This window comes from Phocoena phocoena, chromosome 1 (assembly GCF_963924675.1).
Source record: "Phocoena phocoena chromosome 1, mPhoPho1.1, whole genome shotgun sequence".
NCBI lineage: Eukaryota > Metazoa > Chordata > Mammalia > Artiodactyla > Phocoenidae > Phocoena > Phocoena phocoena.
The window spans coordinates 89,215,390-89,233,810 of record NC_089219.1 but is presented as its reverse complement, the minus strand read 5'-3'; the positions used below and the strand labels follow the sequence as shown (position 1 = coordinate 89,233,810).

Sequence of the window (18,421 nt, the reverse complement as noted above, 5' to 3'; positions counted from 1 at the left end):
TGCCCTTTAATATGTGTATGTTCATCTGCATTCACTCTTTCTGTGTATACTATATATAAAAAAATTTTTAATTGCAGATTCCAAGGTCACAAAACCAGATATTTCAGTTCAATAGGTTAGGATGGCCCCAAGAAATGTGAATGTTTGTCAAGTTCCCATGATGATTCTGATAAAAGTAATCTGAGGACCATACTTCAAGTATCTGCTTATTAGTTCTATGGGTTTGAACTCTTTGGTCTTTGAACTTGACATTTCACAAAGAGCTGCAACATGATTAAAGGAGGCAATTTATAATAAATAAACACACAACTCTTTCAATTCCAGAAATTATCACTTTACTATACAAAAAAACCTAAACATTTACAAGAGAAAATCAAAAGAAGTTGCATTTTTAGACCACATTGGGAAAGTTACACAAGTCTGATGAACAAACAACATCATAAAACGTCTCTGTACCGTATTAGTACCATCCAGAGAAATCCAATCAACCACTATACCATAGGTTGAAGTGTTTAGTACCTGAAAGCCAACCCAGTGCCCTCTTGGTTTATCATTTGCCTATAACAATGTAAAATCCTAACATCTTTACAAAACATGGAATTGTTGTCTATGAACTTTATAGGAATAAAATTTTGTTAAAGGAAATAAAATATTAAAAAGATGACATAGTTCAGCTGCCGATCAATATTAAGATGCTTTAAGTTATAACAGTCAATCCAAGCAACATTTTAATAATTATAGAAATGTGACTATAGTGTGCTGATATTCCAAGCAATCTTGCTATGGCATAGTTTTATTTTACATATATACAAATCATGTTATTGCATATACACATCAAGAAACTACTCCAGTCGTCACATCTCAAAGGTAGTGCCTATTTTTTAGGCAGAAATTTTCCTTTGGCTTCTTGCTCACAACAAGGGGCATAGGCAGCCATTTCTTTCCAAAAGTTCACTACATTCAAGGAAGTCTGTACTCCTAGCTTGTTGTTTTCCTCGTGGAATGATGAGCAGTACTGAGGATTTGAACTGATAAATAGTGTCTCTGATTGAACATGTCAAACATTAGCTACACTTTTGATTTCTGTGCTTCTACAAGACTGTATGACCCTTTCATGTTGGCTTTTCTAGCAAAGTAAATAATCATTCCAATGGCAGGTATTATTAAGGAGGATGCACAATAGAGCACGAGAAGTTCAGGAGAAAAATAGTGCTTGTTACTTTCTCTTCCTGGAAAATAACAAAATGAATGCAATTAATGTGTAGTATAAAAAGAAATTGTTTAATAATAATAGTTACATGTTTTATTTTAACAGTACAACTCGTTCTCTAAAGAGAAGTGAATCAAAGTAGTGATAAGAACCAACAGGGCCCAAAATACATATTTCTTTGAATTATTCAAATAATCAGTTAGCAGTTGCTATGGTCATGATGAGTCTAAAGATGACAGTTGTTGATTTCCACAAACTTGGATTCAAATAGATTCAGGTTCAATAGCAGAATGGAAGGAGGGACACAACTTTTTAGAACTCATTTAGAAGAGCAAGAATTGGAGAAGAGGGTTTGCTTTGGGAAATAGAAACATATACTAAAGAACTAGGACTCTGATCATTATGAATTAAAAATAAATAAACAGTTCTCCAAGAAAAGCCTTGTAACACCTAGAGTGTAACCATTATAGTCAAACACCACATATAAGATAGTAAGGGAAAGAATTCTTGTCGATGGCTTTTTAGAGATATATAGAAAACTTTATATTTTGTATCTCTGAAATAGGGCATCTTAATATACATTATTCCTCTTCAGCATTTATATCACTTCTTGATAATATGAAGTTGTTTGGATAGCATTATGTTTTAGCTTAAATGTGACTTATTCAGAGAGACATTCTCTGACCTGCATCTCCTCCAGCCTAAATAAGAAACCCTAATATACTTTTTTTCCTAATATAGTTATATAACCCACTACACTTTCCCTCCATAGCTCTAATCACAGCTTATATTTAAACATTTGTTTGCTTATCTATTAATTTTGTCTTCCTCCTTCAGACTGTGAATTACATAAGCACATGTATCTAGTTTTTTTTGATCCACCACTGAATAGCCAGTACCTGGCTCCCTGCTTGGAGTAGCTTGCACCCAATAAATATCTTTTGAATAGTAATATATTTTTTTCTTTCTACATCCTGTCATTTTGTTGTAAATTGGGTATATAAGGTAATAATAAACAAAAACTTTAAAATTAGTACTCTTTCTACTTACAAAAATCATCTGACCCCTACAATACTATATAATATCTTAACCTTATAAGAACATCTATAGAAGATAGCATGGTATTTACTGAAGTTTCATCTCTATTTATATTTACGTTTGCACAGCATTGTATGACCTCACAAATATTGTTTCTTCAAGTGAAGTATATATTGTCTCAGTCCTGGAAGAAATGAGTGATTTGATCTTGATAATCATTGCTTTACTTCTAGGAGTTTCTAATCATTGGAGATCAACCAAGAAGAAAAGAATCACTGGAGTTAGATGATGGGGAGTCCATGTTTTTGAATTATTGAGGTCAAAAACACTTCACCATAAACATAATGATAGTTGCCTATTTTTCTACTTTCCCTTGCTAGAGTAGAACTAGTCAGAGTACAAGGGTAACATTTCAATAGAATTTCCATTATCATAATTATGGTTAAGCATCAATATTGATAACCTGCTGAGCAATGGTATCTCTGCTCCTATTGTTTTCTTTTCAATTTAATACATATTATCTTTTGCCTTTTGTTTTCCCCTCAGATATCTGCAGTAAAATACAAATTCGCTGCTGAGTTTGTTACCAGGGCAACCTTCAAATACAATTTTCTATTAGCTGTATCAACACTGAAAATCCTAAAGACTCCCAACCATTTCTATCACTGGAATACATTCAAGCAAATATATTTGTAAAAAAAAAAAAAAATTAATTTTAAAACTCAGCTTATTACAAAAGATGACTAGTTGAAAATTCCCAGGAAAAATGTCAAATTTTTGTTTCCATTCATTTGTAGTTATTTTAAACCATATTTAGTTTGGGGGTTCTAGCTGAGTGCCTAATGTGCTTCAATTTGTTCATTTAAATAATGAGTGGAAAATGGCAAATATGTAAGTTACTAACTTAATAAAGCAATTAGAAAAGACAGCAATGTATGAGAGATAAAAAGTGGAGAAGAAGCTTTGGTGTGTCTTTAAAAGAGAATCGTTAACTACAAAAAGAAATATAAAAATGTTAGGAGTCCAAGTTCCTGGGACTAGGCTTAATTAAAGGTGTTCTGGAGGCATTGAGGATTAAATAGGAATAAATGAATTTCAACCTACTCATAACCAAGATCTCAATCCGTCCAGAAACATCCCCAACCTCATTGGAAGCACTGATTACATACATCCCTGTGTCACTTTGAGTAACATGATACTAGGTAAATGTTCCATTCTTTGAACACATAGTAACTTCATTGGCCAGATCAACTCTTTTCAGGATAATCACTGCAGGTGGATGACTAAAAGTTTTACATGTAATCGTGATATTTTCCCCTTCTTTAACATTTCTAGGTGTATGTATTGATATTGTTGTGTTCTGAGGAGGTACCATGAAGACAAGAAAACATACGGTAAGGTATTGTAATCTTGAGAGATTTGGCCAGATGAGTAAAATTTTTATCCATTTTCTGACCCACGTTTAAATTTTCTTTACACTGATGAGTAGTTGCTAACTCTGAGAGCCCAGTGCCAGAGGCTCTTAAGAATTGGCATTTGTTTGCAAGAATGTTCACTTCAATTTTGGCTTCCAACACACAATGGGAGCTCATTAGCATTCAAGGAGTGGGAGACAGAGTAGTAAAGACTGACTTGTTCTGCTTCCACTGATAAAATCAACAGATCCTACTGTGTGTTCACATGAGGGGTTAGGAGATTAAGAGGCTTCTGAAGTTTCTCTGCTGAGACCACTGCCCCCTCCCTCCCTCTCTCCATCAGAATAGGGTAAAATGGACAAGGAGCTTGGATTTTCTAAGGAGACAGTTCTGTAGTCTAGAGTTTCCTTTATGTTGTTCAGCATTAAGATCACCATACTGAATTATTTTCCTGAAGAGACTCAATCCAGAAAATATGTAGTTACTCCATGTTCAGAGAGTGACACTCTCTTCTGGTAGGAAGAAAAAGGGTCTGGATAGAACCTTTCTTTTTCCATGTGCCAATTCTACTTCTCTAGTTTCCTTATAACCCCCAGGGAAGGGTTTTGAAAATACATTTAAACACTTTGGAAATGCAGGACCTCAGAAACAAATGATGAATTGTCAACATTTAAAAAAGCAAACGGGAATTCTACACTGACCAATGATTGATTAATGTCAACTTCCTGGCTGAACTCCATAGGATAGAGCAGCTGTGCGTGGTTATTTTCGGAAAGACTAAGAAATAACCATAATCATCATGGAATTCAGTTCCATTTTGCCCACTCATTCACCTAATCCCTGAAGTTCGTTACAATTCACCAAGCCTCTGACTGATTATAAAATATAATAAAAAACAAAAACAAACCTTTAACATCAAGTGTTATGCTTCTTAATTGCAAGCCAACTTCATTTTTAGATTCACATTCGTATACTCCCGCATCCTCCAACTGGGCCCTGTGGATGGTATATGCACCATCTGTAGACTTCAGCACTATGTAGCCTGACCCTGCTTTTTTCTTCAGGATTATCAAAGTTTGGGGTACATTTCCACATGTACAGGAGATAATGACAGTGTCTCCTTCCTTGACACTCTCAGAAGGAAAAGCTGTAAGTCGTATATCTTTCGGAGCAACTGTGGAAAGAATTTAAAGATACCTCTGACTGAATGAAATATAAACCAATCCCATATTGCTTTAATGACAGTAACAATAGCTGTCAAGATGGTATTTGTGCTTACTGTTTGCATTAAATATTTAGAGGGGTAATTAAAGAAGTCAAGCATTTACTGGATTGTTGTAAATGATCACATTTTTAATAAAAGAAGACAACTCTTATGCTTCTTTCATGTCCCTTAATATAATTCTTTACCCAGCCTAGCCAACGAATAAGTGTTTTAAAAACAGCTGTAGGTTTCAAATGTGAAAAAGAACTTTTTTTTTTTGGTCACACTGCTGTGCAAATATTTCTTTAAGTATACAGGCCTTTACAGGCTTCTGAGTTCTGAGCTGGACAATCCCAGATCAAGAAATTAAGCTCTGGGGCTTCCCTGGTGGCGCAGTGGTTGAGAATCTGCCTGCTAATGCAGGGGACACGGGTTCGAGCCCTGGTCTGGGAGGATCCCACATGCCGTGGAGCAACTAGGCCCGCGAGCCACAACTACTGAGCCTGCGCATCTGGAGGCTGTGCTCCACAACAAGAGAGGCCGCGACAGTGAGAGGCCCGTGCACCGCAATGAAGAGTGGCCCCCGCTCGCCACAACTGGAGAAGGCCCTCGCACAGAAACGCAGACCTAACACAGCCAAGAATAAATTAATTAATTAATAAAATCCTACCCCCAACATCTTCTTTAAAAAAAACAAAAAAAAGAAATTAAGCTGTGCTTACAATCCTTAACAACACTAATTATCCTGGGCTAAGTACTTGACATACAACATCTCTGTTAATACACAACCCGTGGAGGGAGGTACCACATCACCATTTTATAAGTGAGATTCCCATTAAGTTCATCTGTTTTGTGACTTGATTTGATACTCTCCCCAACCAGAGCTACATCCTAAGGGCTTTCTTTAAGGTAGTGCATTGCCCTACCAAGGTTCTTCCTTTAAAATACAAATTATTATTGTAATGATGTAACAAGAAAGTCACTAATATCTTAGTGGAAACAATACCAAGGGGTAAGAGAGGAACTAACAGCTCTAGTGAAGAAGAGAAGCTTGAACCCCAAAAGGGAAGGTAAGAGGGAAATCCAAATCACTTCATGATTTTGCCCAAAACTGCCTACAGCTTCATCTTGTCAACTAGGAATTGTTTTGTTCTCAGTCTTGCCTCTCCATCCTGGCAAGAATGGGTCTGGATCTGCTAATTTCATCCACCCTAGTGATTCTATGCCATTAAACTGATAAACCAGAGGGCATGGTCACTGCTACTCAATCTCAGAATTTATAAAATGTTTAAGTGCCTTCTTAGGCTCCTAAGCACATACTAGCAGGCATCTTGTGAGATTACCACTCAGAGTTTAATCCAGCTAGATAAGGTAGCTTTAGTCCTAAGTAATTTCAAAATACATATATACATCTTCCTATCCTTATTTCAATGCCATAATCAATGCCTTGTGAGTGTAACTGGAACTCGGCACAGTTCCTGGATTCCACCTGCAGTTGAAAGAATTTTAGGATAAGTGACTTGGAATGGTTCATGGGGAAGTACTATTCCAGGAGCTTTCCATGCAGAGGAAACATCATGAGCTCTTCAAAATGCTCAAGGCATTCTGTTTTAGTAAAAATTTTGTTTGTTTCAAAAAGGACTTTGTTCAAAACCAGTAACACAACCAAAATAAGACTAGCAATCATAACTCATTTAATCACTTAGCTCACCTTGGATAATTAATTTGACTTCTTTTCTGCTTATTCCAACCTGGTTAATGCCTTCACAGACATAAATACCAGAATCTTCCATTTTTGTAGACGTTAAGGTAAGAGTGGTATTCTCAGAAAGAGGCTGTAGATCCCCATTACTTAGCAGCCTGCTCCACAGGATTTTCGGAGCTGGAAGGCCATCGCTAGAGCATGTCATATTCACAGATCTACCTTCCTCCAGGATGGAGGAGGGGCTGATCAAGATGGTTGTATCCCTGGGAGCAACTGAAAAGGTGGGGACACTTGTTAGCTTGACTCTTTATACACCGAGTTCCAAAGAAGTTTGATAATGTTGCAAAACTGGGCTATGGATTCGCGGATTAGAACAGTTTATAAATCTTGATAACTTTCCAAAAGAGGTTTCTGTCTGCATTTACTTTAGCAGGTACAGAACGATAGAGAGTAGAATATGGACACATCCTGGATATTTTCCAATGGAAATAAATTCTGTAGAAACTCTCTTACTATCAAAGAATGGATGATCAATGATAGTACATATTGACATTTATGGTACATTAAACATGACCATGAACTATGTGAATCACCTATGAAAAGGTGGACTATTTTTCTACCTCTTGAATCTAGGCTGTCCTTGTGACTAACTTTGACCAATATATCCTGGAAGAAGTAACTCGGTAGGACTTCCAAGCCCAGGCCCCAAGAGGCCCCTTTCATGATCACCCTCTTGAAATACTGCACTCTGGTGACTATACCTAGGCTACTTTCCTTGAGAGACACCACATGGAGAAGAAAGGCCAAGAAACACCAGAGAAGGCCCAGACATGTGAGTGAGGCCACCTGGGACCATCCCCCACTGACCTGCCAACTGACTGACAATGCATGAATGAGCTCATCTAATACCACATTGAACAAACTGCCCATCTGACCTCTTCCCAAATTTCCAGCTTAGAATCGTAAGCCAATAAACAGTTGTTTTAAGCACTGGGGGTGGTTTGTTATAATAATCATTATTTTGTTGTTCCTTTTCAATTAATTTTTTCACAACGGTTTTAACAATCAACCTCTTGTTAACTCTTTCCTGGCAACCATGATTAAAAAAATTCATATTAAATTGTGGATACATCATGCATGTACTTACCATTAACATATAGTATCTGTGTACTCTGCCTTTGTTTGGGTTCAAATTCCATTTCATCAATAGGTAACTTAGCCAGACAAACAAGAACTTTTCCCGTGTCTTCAGTGGTGGGGATGAAGGTCAGTTCCAAACTCTTGGTCTCTAGGGATTTCTTACTTACATCTTCCCAAAAGATTTTATTCTTCATAATACTCTCCCCTTTAAGTAATTCAATTTCCAGCCGGTCAAAAGGGTACACATCAGGAACCTTACAGCTTACAGTGACTGGGTTTCCACTCACTAACAGACCACTCATCTCAATTTCTGGATCTCTAAGGAAGGCTGCAAATGTCAAGCAAAAATGATGCTTATATGTGACAGTCAAGGAAAAACAGAACTAATCTCTATTAAATGCAAAGGTCTCAAAATGCAGATTTTAATTCACCTGGGATAGGATGATCACTAATATATAAATAACAACATTAAGTATAAATATTTATGACATTAAATATAAATAACGCTGGAAACGAAAAATAACTAGCACATCAAATCATCAGGTAATAAATATACTTTTTATTCTTCTCTAGTGATGCAATCTTGCTGACAGCTGTGGTCTGGTCTTTTCAATGGACATGTCAGCTTCCACCATCCTATTTTGTAACTATATATTTTAAACATTTTAATTATTTTCCAGGATGTATTGGATATTTACTATGTGCTAGTCCCTTAACATTCATTATCTCAGTCTTCAAAATGGCATAATCTAATGGGTATTAACTTATTTTACAGCTAGAAAAACTTATAGAGAATGTATTTTACAGCTAGGGAAGCATAAAATTGATAGAGGCTAAGAGTCTGCTATTTGGCATCATATCTAGTAAGTCACTGAGCTGAGATCAGAATTTCTATTTCCTTGAGCTCAGAGCCCAGGCTTGGTTTCACAGAGCCATGCAGCCTCTCATCTCAGATAAGACCCAAGGGCACTTCTCAGTTTAGACATTTTTATTTGCAATGGCCAAGTTTAGGCAGAAAGTCTTAAATGTTCCTTGGATAATACTTGTAGTTAAGAAGAAACGATGAGATTTAGATTCTGAATAACATTTATAACACATCTTATGCAAATCAATAAATGTGAGATCAGAGTGGTTATCAAGAGCAAGAGCCATGCTAAAATTTTTTTCTCCTTAAGCAAAGGGTCGTTAAAGTGATACATTCTCTAAAGTTTCTATATGATGGTAAGGCTTCACTGCTGGTTCTCATTGCTGTTGGGAATGTGCCTACATCAGCAGGTCCTGGACTCTTGGTAATACGATAACGCAATAAATTTACCCTTCTTCTGAGAGATTCAAATCCCTTTACGGACATACTCTAACTCATGCTGAACAAACTTCTGAGGGGTAACACAAGTTTGGGCAGGATTTCTGGAGGAAAATCTCTACAATTGTTCTCTTGAATTCCGCTGAATAAAAACAAGGCAGAATAACCTACTCAAAGTGTAACTTTATGATCACTTTGTATATTTTCTCCCTCGTTCATTATAAACTGAGGAACTCCAGCAATGTCAATTCATAGAGATTTGAGGCTGTAAAGGATTTTTGTTAAGGTGACAAGAACAGCAAGAAAAAGTGTGGTGTATTTATGTGGTGTAAATCAATATTCAAATCTAGTGCAGTCCCTTGTTTCTACTTCTTGTCTGCCACTGACCATCCTCAGTGACAAATCTAACGCCCTGGCTTTCTTTTGCTCCCCATTGCCTCATTTCTCCCATCCTGCCAATCGGCTTTCAAATGTGTCGTCAAAACAGACCTACTAGACCATGGACTTGAGGGTACCGGGAGGGGGAAGGGTAAGCTGGGACGAAGTGAGAGAGTGGCATGGACATATATACACTACCAAATGTGAAATAGATCGCTAGTGGGAAGCAGCCGCATAGCACAGGGAGATCAGCTTGGTGCTTTGTGACCGCCTGGAGGGGTGGGATAGGGAGGGTGGGAGGGAGGGAGACGCAAGAGGGAAGAGATATGGGAACATATGTATATGTATAACCAATTCACTTTGTTATAAAGCAGAAACTAACACACCATTGTAAAACAATTATACTCCAATAAAGATGTTAAAAAAAACACAAAAAACAGCATGCTTGGGCCTCACCCCCAATTCAAATAATTGAGCAGCAGTCATCCCACCCTGTTATCTGAGTGGACACTGACTACACTCCTTGCACACGACCACCTCTGTACACCCCACATACACCCAGAAGGAGATGGGAAGCAGGGAGCATGCAGTGCGTTCAAGTCCATGATGAGAGAGTATCGACAAGACACAGCCTAAGCATTGTGGGTGCTGGGTTCATATGTAATATCTACTTAAGACTTAGGCCAATTAAGTTACATCAAAAATTCTGGTTCAGAGATTTAGGAACCATTCACAATGTTAAATTCCCCTTCTAAACACAAGGATCTTGTCTTGTGTCACAGATTCACATTCTGTTTCTTCCAGTGGAACTAGGAACAACGACGACAAAACAGTAAACAATTCTGAAAACCACTTACAGTAGAGCTCCACATGGGTTCCTTTTTCCAGTTTCTTATGCCCACATGTCACGGTGCACAGATAAAAATGTTCGTTCTCAAATCTCACAGGACTCAGGGTCAATGTGGACTTGGACCCCTCGCTCCTCACCTTCCCGTTCAGAGGACTGTCTATCTGGGTTCTCCAAGAGAAAGATGGGGACTCACAACCCATGACATCACAGGTCAACACAACTGAGTCGCCAATCTGAGCAGCAATCTGGGATCCAGGGGAGATCTCTACAGTAAACATTTTCTCTGCGGGATAAAAGAATAAGACAAAAAGAAGATAAGATTCTTTTCTTCTTTCATCACAGCTCAATATATGGTCTTTTTTTTTTTCCTGGCCTCTTTTCAGCTAACATCTATGCCAGGAATAGATTACTCCTTTCCACCTTGGGACCTTCAGAAATGAAACCACATCTTTTAAGAACAAACGCACAAGATGCTGTTGATTCATTCATTCAATAGAATGAATAAGGATAAAAATTTGTCAAGACAGAGACTGGCATATTTTCAGCAAAAAAAATTCATTCTCCACTCAAATGTAGTTTATCAAATCCCTGTAACAGTGGAAAAACAGCTCAAAAATATAAGAGGTTCCAGTGTGTCAAGCATTGTGGAAATCACTCTACATATATTATCTCATTTAACCCTCACAACTTCATGAGCTGATATTATTAATTCTGTCTCCCTCTCCTCCCCTTCTTCCTCCTCCTCTTTCTTCTTGAGGAAAGATGATAAATAACCTCACCCAGGTTACAAGTGGCAAAATTAGGACTTGAAGCCAGGTGAGTCTGATTCAAGATCCCAGCTTTTCAATTGCTTGAACAACTAAATCAAATCATCCTCATGTGGAGATAAAACAAAATCTAAGAAAAGTACTGAAAAAAAGTTATACAAATATGTGTTCTGATTAGGAGCAATACCCGTGACAGACCAGCACTTAGAGCTTCTGTATCAACAGAATAAAGCTGCACCATCGAAAGTCACACAGAATCACACTGAAAGCAAAGTCAAAATCTGAGCATTAAAGTGGTATGCAGGCCACCTCTTAAATTTGTTTGATACAGTATAAAAATACTTTACTATTGACTCAGGGGATGAAAACTGAGATGCCAGGGCAAACTCCTAAGTCTCAGATATCCAGAAAAGCTCTTTGGCTGCCAGTGCCATCCCTGCTCGTTGTTTCTGACTAGATTGTGAAGAGTTTTATGTGACTATTTTAAGAAATGTGAATTTTAATTTACATGCAGTTAGGGTTTGGTTGAAGTCATATAAAATGTGCACCTTTCTTGTTTAAGGTAGATAACTCTGGTAGCAGTGCATAGGATTATGTTGGGGGACAGAATGATAGCAGGGTGACCATTTAAAGACAATTATCTATAGTTGAAAAACCGTGGGGTTTGGGGTTTAAATGAGCCTCTGTTAAATGCCATTAATGAGCTATGTGACTCTAGGCAAATTGTCAACTATTCTGTGCCTGTGTTTTTATTCACCTCATAAGGTTGTGGTAAAGAAAAAAGACGTAACATTTATAAAGTGGAAAGAGAATTCCTGGCAAATATTAGGTGTACAAGCAATAAGCGTCATTATTAATCTCTGGGAGACACTATTCTCTCATCTGTAAAATAGATATAAAATACATACTCGTTAGTTATTTCTTGAAGATTAGAGGAAACATATGTAAAGTGCCTGGAATATAGCTGGTGGATGTTATTTATTGATAAGAACATCTTTCAAGAGTCCAAGTGAGAGATGATAAACTAAGGCAATGGCAAGAGGGTTGAAGAAAAGAGGTCAGATTCTAGGGATCATTTTGAGGTAGAACTGACAGGTTTTGGTGACATGGAATAGGAACATGAATTTCAGAGTAAACAGCACATAATACATAGTTCAAATCTTGGAGTCCAGAGTTAGAAGGGAGGAGGACCAGATGTGGGAACCTGAGAATACTAATATTCAAGGGGCAGAAGGATGAGAGAAAGCCAAGGAATGAGGCAGTGAAAGAATGATGAGAAATGGAAAGTAACCAGAAAAGCAGAGCCATGGAAGTTCTGGCAGGAAATATTTCCAAGAAGTATGAGTAAGATGAATATATAATTGTATTAAAGCACATGACGATCAGATGGATCATCAATAAAAGTTAACGAAGTAATTTTGGCATTGAAGCTATTTCACTATTGCTTAAATCCAAATGACGGCAGCTTATCAGTCCTTTTTCGCATTCTGCTTACCTTGAACAATTAATTTCACCTCTTTTCTGTCTTTCCCAACCAGATTAACTCCTTCACACATATAAATTCCAGAATCTTCCATCCTCATAGCAATTAAAGTGAGAGTTGCATTCTCAGAAAGGAGCTGTAGATTCCCATTGTCTAATTTCTTGCTCCAGAAAATCTGTGGAGCTGGTAGACCTTCACTGGTACATGTCATCGTCACGGAGTCACCTTCTTGCAGGCTTGTGGAGGGGTTCACAGATATAACTGTGTCCTTGGGTGAGACTGAGAAGGCAGGGCACAGCAGTAGTCATTGCTAAGCATCATCTTGATCCAATAGGGCTACGGTATTTCTCTCATAGACTTTATTTACGTGCTTTCACAAATTTGACAAACTTTCTCTGCCAAACTAGTGTAAAGAATTGCTGAGTCATAAAACTTAGTCAATCCAGTTTCTGACTAATTTGATGGAGTTACTTTTTTTGATGTTTGGTGTTTTCAGATGGCCATAGATACTTAGAATAATGTGGTTCAATCTCCTAGGTAAGGTAAAAGTTCCGGTTCAGCTTCCTTGCCAAAGGTTCATTCAAGTCGGCTTCAACACTTATGGTGCAAGGAAATCCATGCCTTATAGTAAACACAGTCCATTTGATTTTTTGGACAGCTCTAGTTATTAGAACACTTTCCCTTTATTGAGCTGAACTCTTCCTCTTTGTAACTAACTTTTATACACCGGTCATAGTTCAGTCCTCTACTGCTAAAGAATATATCAAATCCCACTTCTACATGACTGTCTTTCAAATACTTAGTTATAGCTCTTGTTTCCAAGTTTTACATTCTCTAGGAAAAATATCTATTTTGACTATTCTTCTCAAAACATTGATAAAACGTTTCCATCTCATTCTCTTTCAACGAAACTTGTTATAGAAGGCAATACTTACTTTTAAGTATGGTGTCAAAGCAGACCAGAGCATTTTAGCCTAGAACAAAGCACTGTGAGTCCACTCCTACCAATTCTGGGATTTCAAGACTGCTTCAGCTCCCCCAGCCGTCTCAGGGAGCATGGAGACAATCAAACCTCATCTCCTCTCTCTCACTCCACACATATGTGTCCAGGTGAGCATACATATATGCACTCACACACAGAATAAGTGCCCACCTCATAAAATCTCTATACCTTGAGATTTCAAGGCATGGTATATGAGTTTACAAAACATGATTAAAAACATTTTATCACTTGAGCCTATTTCCTACTACCCAATCAGGGGGTATTAGTAGCCCTCTTTGTTAGACTGTGAAATTAAGTGACCCAAATTCACACAGTTCGTGGAGCCAGAACTTAAGCTCAAATCTTCTCAACACAAATTTGGTGTGCTTATTAAATTATGCTATTGTCAAAAATTATGCTCTCAATGAATCAAAATGGTGTAAAAACTACAAACACGTTTCTTCTTGACTTTAGCTGCTAAGTTTACTGCTATATAGATCCAAGATTAAATTCCCATAGACTTTACACAAGTACTTACTGTAGACTTGCAGTTTTTTTGTAGTCTTCCTTACTTGGGGTTGAGAATCAATTTCATTAATGTGTAATGTAGCTTGGCAAACAAGAGCTTTCCCAATATCCTCATCAATAGGAGTGAAGGTTACTTCCACACTCTTCGTTTCCTGGGACTTCATTTCTGAAACCTCCAGAAAGTCCTGTGTCTTCACAGAACGGTTGCCCTTCAGTAATTCTATCTCCAGCCTTTCATATGGGTAAACATCAGGGACCAAACACGTGACTGTGACTGGCTTCCCAACCTCCAGGGGGCCACTCAAATGGATCTCTGGGTCCTTAGGGAAAGCTGCAAAGTTCAAACAAATACATGCAAATGGACTTTTTGTTCATGTTGTATGAGGTCCCTTACTGATTTAAATCAATGTAAACTAAATCTAATATGTTTGCGAATACAGTCTTAATACAGCAGAATTGTTTAAATAGCCTTTCGTGGTTTGGGGTAGGTTCAAGAACTGGAATCTCCTGTTAGAGAGTTCAGTTCTGACGCTGCATGTACTAAGTGTTGCATGTTATCAGAGTGAAAGGAAGGCGAAGAAATTCATGTTTATTGAATACTTATGTGTGCCCATCACTGTGCTATTCATTTAACACCAATGACTTTATTTCATCCTCACAACAACCCTAAGAAATAGAGACCACAATTCATAGATATGAAAACATAAACTTAGCACATGTGCATAACTTTCCTAAGGTCACACAGCTAGTAATGGTAAAGCTGGGATTTAAACTCAGGATTTTTATTAGTCTGTACTGCTATTGAAGATTTTTTTTATGTTATATCACATTCTCTTATTTTAGTGAGGGCAGATATATTTCATTTTATGGATAAGGAACCTGAGGCTTAGAATGTCATTGCTAAGAATAGTTATTGGGCAAGATATGCTAAGAAATGAGAAGAACAATTCTAAATAATTGGTTTCTGAAAAATGGTGCCTCTGACAGGCATTCATCCACCAGGAAGGTACACCTGTGCAGTCTTTAAATTCTGGAAGGCATATTTGCCTCCCAAAATGCCTAACTCAAAGTCTAACTAATACTCCACTTGAACTTTTTAGTGTCAAGGGACACATTAGTTCAGTCAGCCATTGCTTTCCTTGCAAGGCTACTTTTCACTGCAAACCGCCAGGATGGTAACACATTGGCTCGATTCAAGACTGTGAAATAAGAATAAAAAGTTTCCAACTCTAAAGAATATTACAATCAAATGTGGAATGGAGACAGGACTGTTGAACATAATGAAAGACAGATATTCTTGAAAAAAAACTAAAAAACTTCAGCCAAGATAATTAAAGCCAGAAGGGCCTTCATTTCTCTTTTTAAATTTTCAACTATTTGGTACTTGCGATGAAAGGCAAAGGAACTGGAAATGTTTTGCTATGTGAAGAAATAGTATTTTTCATTTTTCCACCAATAGTCCTGTCCCTCATATTCTGAAAGAAATGCGTTTATAATCCACAGTTTGCTGTCAGGTAATACAGGAACTCACTACTTTCTCCTGTATTTACATAAGGGGGCCTTTCAAGGAGCTCAGGAGGCTGCACAGACATAAACTCTGCATGTACAACCAGCATAATTGAAAGCAGCCGGCCAGGCACAGTTTCTTGGGAAGCACTAGCACATACAGGCTTCTTGAAGAATCAGTTAAGGTTACTGGACAAAGTTGTCTCCACTACAGCAGAAGAGAAGCAACATAAGTAGAAAAGATAATCAAATGATCTCTTTCTGAAGAGATGACTATCAAGGATCCCAGTATTTTGGAAAAAGCAGTAACCAGAATGCAAGTGATTTATTTTAGGTTATTTTTTCACTCCTTTTGCTAACTTTCTTTGCTGGATTGAGAATGGATTTGGATACATTTTGGTAGGCTGGTAAACGAGGGGTATTCATTCACATTCACAAGGCAAATCTAGTTCATTATACAAATATCTTTGAGGTTGAGTGATTGAGCATCAAGACTTAATGGCACCAAACAAAAACAAAAACAAAACCTCCTAAATTTATCTCCACCAAAGTCAAATGAGTGAAATGTTTGCAGATATTTTTCTTCTAGCTAAAGGGGAAAACTGTACAGGAGCCCATTACTAAATTATAGATCTCCTGTTTAATCTTTAAACTAATTTTAAGCACCAAATTGCATAAGAATAAATAAATGGAAAATCCCTGAAGTATGGAATTCATAAATCATTTAGACACATGGACAAGTGAACATATAAGGATATAATTGAATAGAAATTTTTTAAAATAAAATAAACAGAACCTTAGAGACCTTCACTTTATGATTAAGAAAACTGAAGCCCAGAGAAGTTGAGTCTTACCCATGGTCACCATGTTTGTGGCAGAGTTGGAAATAGAAGCTAGGATTTGGGTCTCTGGTCTAGTGCTAGGTTCAGCTGTCTCTAGCTTTCTTGGTACACTAGGTCCTCTAGCCAAGAATCTGGACATGAATATACTTTTTTCTTTCTTTTCTTTCAAAACTATCCTTTTAGAAACTTATTTTAAAGCAAAATGGAGAGAAAATCAAATATTCTCTAAAGTACTCACAGTAGATCTCCACTGGGATTCCTCTTTCCAGTTTCTGAGACTCACAAATCACTGTGCACAGGTAATAGTGTTCATTCCCCAGACTAACAGGATCCATGGTCAGCGTGGATTTGGTCCCCTCATTTCTCACCTTCCCGTTCAGTGGACTGTCTATCTGAGTTCTCCAGGAGAACGATGGGGACTCACAGCCTGTTGTGCTACAAGTCAGTGAGATGGAGTCACCAATCTGAGCAATAATTTTGGATTCAGGGAAGATGTCGATTTTAAAAGCTTGAGCTGTGAAGGCAGAAAGAAAAAAACAAACACTGTTTTGTTGAGTATTCTAGTCCTTCTTCTCTGTTCTAGTATAACACCCAAAATACAATCTGGCTGATCTCTTTCCTAAACTGCTTCCAACTAACGCAAGGTAGCATTGAAGTCACTTTCAAAAGAAGGTGTTGAAATCGTCTTTGCTTAGGAGAACCCTCATTCTGACCTTGATGCCCATTTATCAGAGTTGTTTTGTCACTAGCTAAGTTTGCTCTCATTATCAAGTGCAGGAAACTAAAGAGACAGACCTTCCTAGAGATAGAATCCAATTACTCATTTGAAATTGGAAAAAAAGTATCCAAAAAACATCAACTTTACAGCTGTAACTATAACAATATAATGGTGTCTAGCAATACTCAATAGCACATTAAAAGTTAGGTAAAATTAAATTTTCCCACTCTTTAAAAATCCTAGTGCCTTTCTTTACGACCATAACAAAACTGACTGAAGCCAAAATCAGGGCTAAAATGGAATGCTAGCATTTGGAACAAATCAAGAAGAACTTACAAACTGCAAACACCATCCAAAGTATATTTGAGGCTCCAAAGATCACAACCATCTTCCTAGGCATTTTAAGTTGCTGTTGTTATGAGAAAATAATGGCTCCAAAACCCTTCTTTCTGTCCCCACTGAAAATGCCTGGGAAGTCTTGAGCTCCTAAAGCCAGTGAGGTTCAGTGAAGAATGAAATAGAAAGTCTGCTCTTTATAAAGGGTCTTGCTGCAGAGACACAGAGGCGGAGGGAAATCCCTTCAAGGGGAAACCCGGAGCAGAGCCAGAAAAAAAGTTTAACTGACACCCAGCCAAGTCCAGTGTTAACCCCTTCCGTTGCTCTCAGTACTGAAACTACTATCTCTGCCCTAGAAAAAGAAAACACTTCCAAGCCTATAAAATTAAAACTTTTCCTGATTTTTCATTCTAAAAGGATATCTTTGCATGAAATATATAAAATAATGCTTGTGGCAGAATGAGGCTTTCTGAATCCAATGGGGAAAAGAGAGAGGGGAAAATAGTAAATTACACTCTAGTTTTTGAAGTGGCTAAACAAGCACTATGTCATGTGAACTGATTTTTCTCCATTAGGAAGATATATTTGCAATTCTAAAACAGAGACTAAATTTTCTCTTGCAAAAAAAAGGAAAAGATCCTTTCTTTTGATGAGTTATTTTTTAAAAGAGAGACAGCATAGCTTCTTAGTTTTATACTTTTTATTCACAACATAGTTTTTTTGACAACAAACATCCAGCTTCTGAAATGATTTTCTTGAGTAGAGAATAAAGGAACACTACCAGAACAAAAGAAAGAATTTTCCTCTTCTGTTTTAGAAAAGCTACCAATTCTTTGGTTCGGTTGCTGGATAATTGGAAGTCTTTTGCAGACTTAAATGCAAATGTATGGAAGTCATCTGAAGTGGTAAATCTCTTAGACTGTGAGACTTAACCACAAACACAGTTAAAACATGAAAAATAATTTGTTTCTATTTTATGGTAGGTGACAACAACAATTTTATGCTCTTTTTTTCCC

General features: G+C 37.4%; 1 protein-coding gene across 4 annotated transcripts; it reads right to left on the bottom strand.

Annotated features, from left to right (window-relative positions):
- Positions 1 to 312: 312 nt before the first annotated feature.
- On the bottom strand, positions 313 to 17,576 carry VCAM1 (vascular cell adhesion molecule 1). Of its 4 annotated transcripts, none has more exons than XM_065872100.1 (9): positions 17,406 to 17,576; positions 16,590 to 16,865; positions 14,014 to 14,334; positions 12,506 to 12,772; positions 10,251 to 10,526; positions 7,720 to 8,040; positions 6,579 to 6,845; positions 4,571 to 4,837; positions 313 to 1,229 (listed from the first exon to the last, which is right to left on the bottom strand). In XM_065872100.1, the coding sequence occupies exons 1-9, from the start codon at positions 17,467 to 17,469 to the stop codon at positions 1,069 to 1,071; spliced, it is 2,220 nt and encodes a 739-aa protein (XP_065728172.1). In that variant the 5' UTR covers positions 17,470 to 17,576; the 3' UTR covers positions 313 to 1,068. The 4 variants fall into 4 exon arrangements, with proteins under 4 accessions (XP_065728172.1, XP_065728196.1, XP_065728179.1 ...); XM_065872107.1 differs by having other exon boundaries at positions 1,069 to 1,229; positions 16,776 to 16,865; positions 17,406 to 17,469; XM_065872124.1 differs by lacking the exon at positions 4,571 to 4,837 and having other exon boundaries at positions 756 to 1,229; positions 17,406 to 17,545.
- Between the last annotated feature and the right edge of the window lie 845 nt (positions 17,577 to 18,421).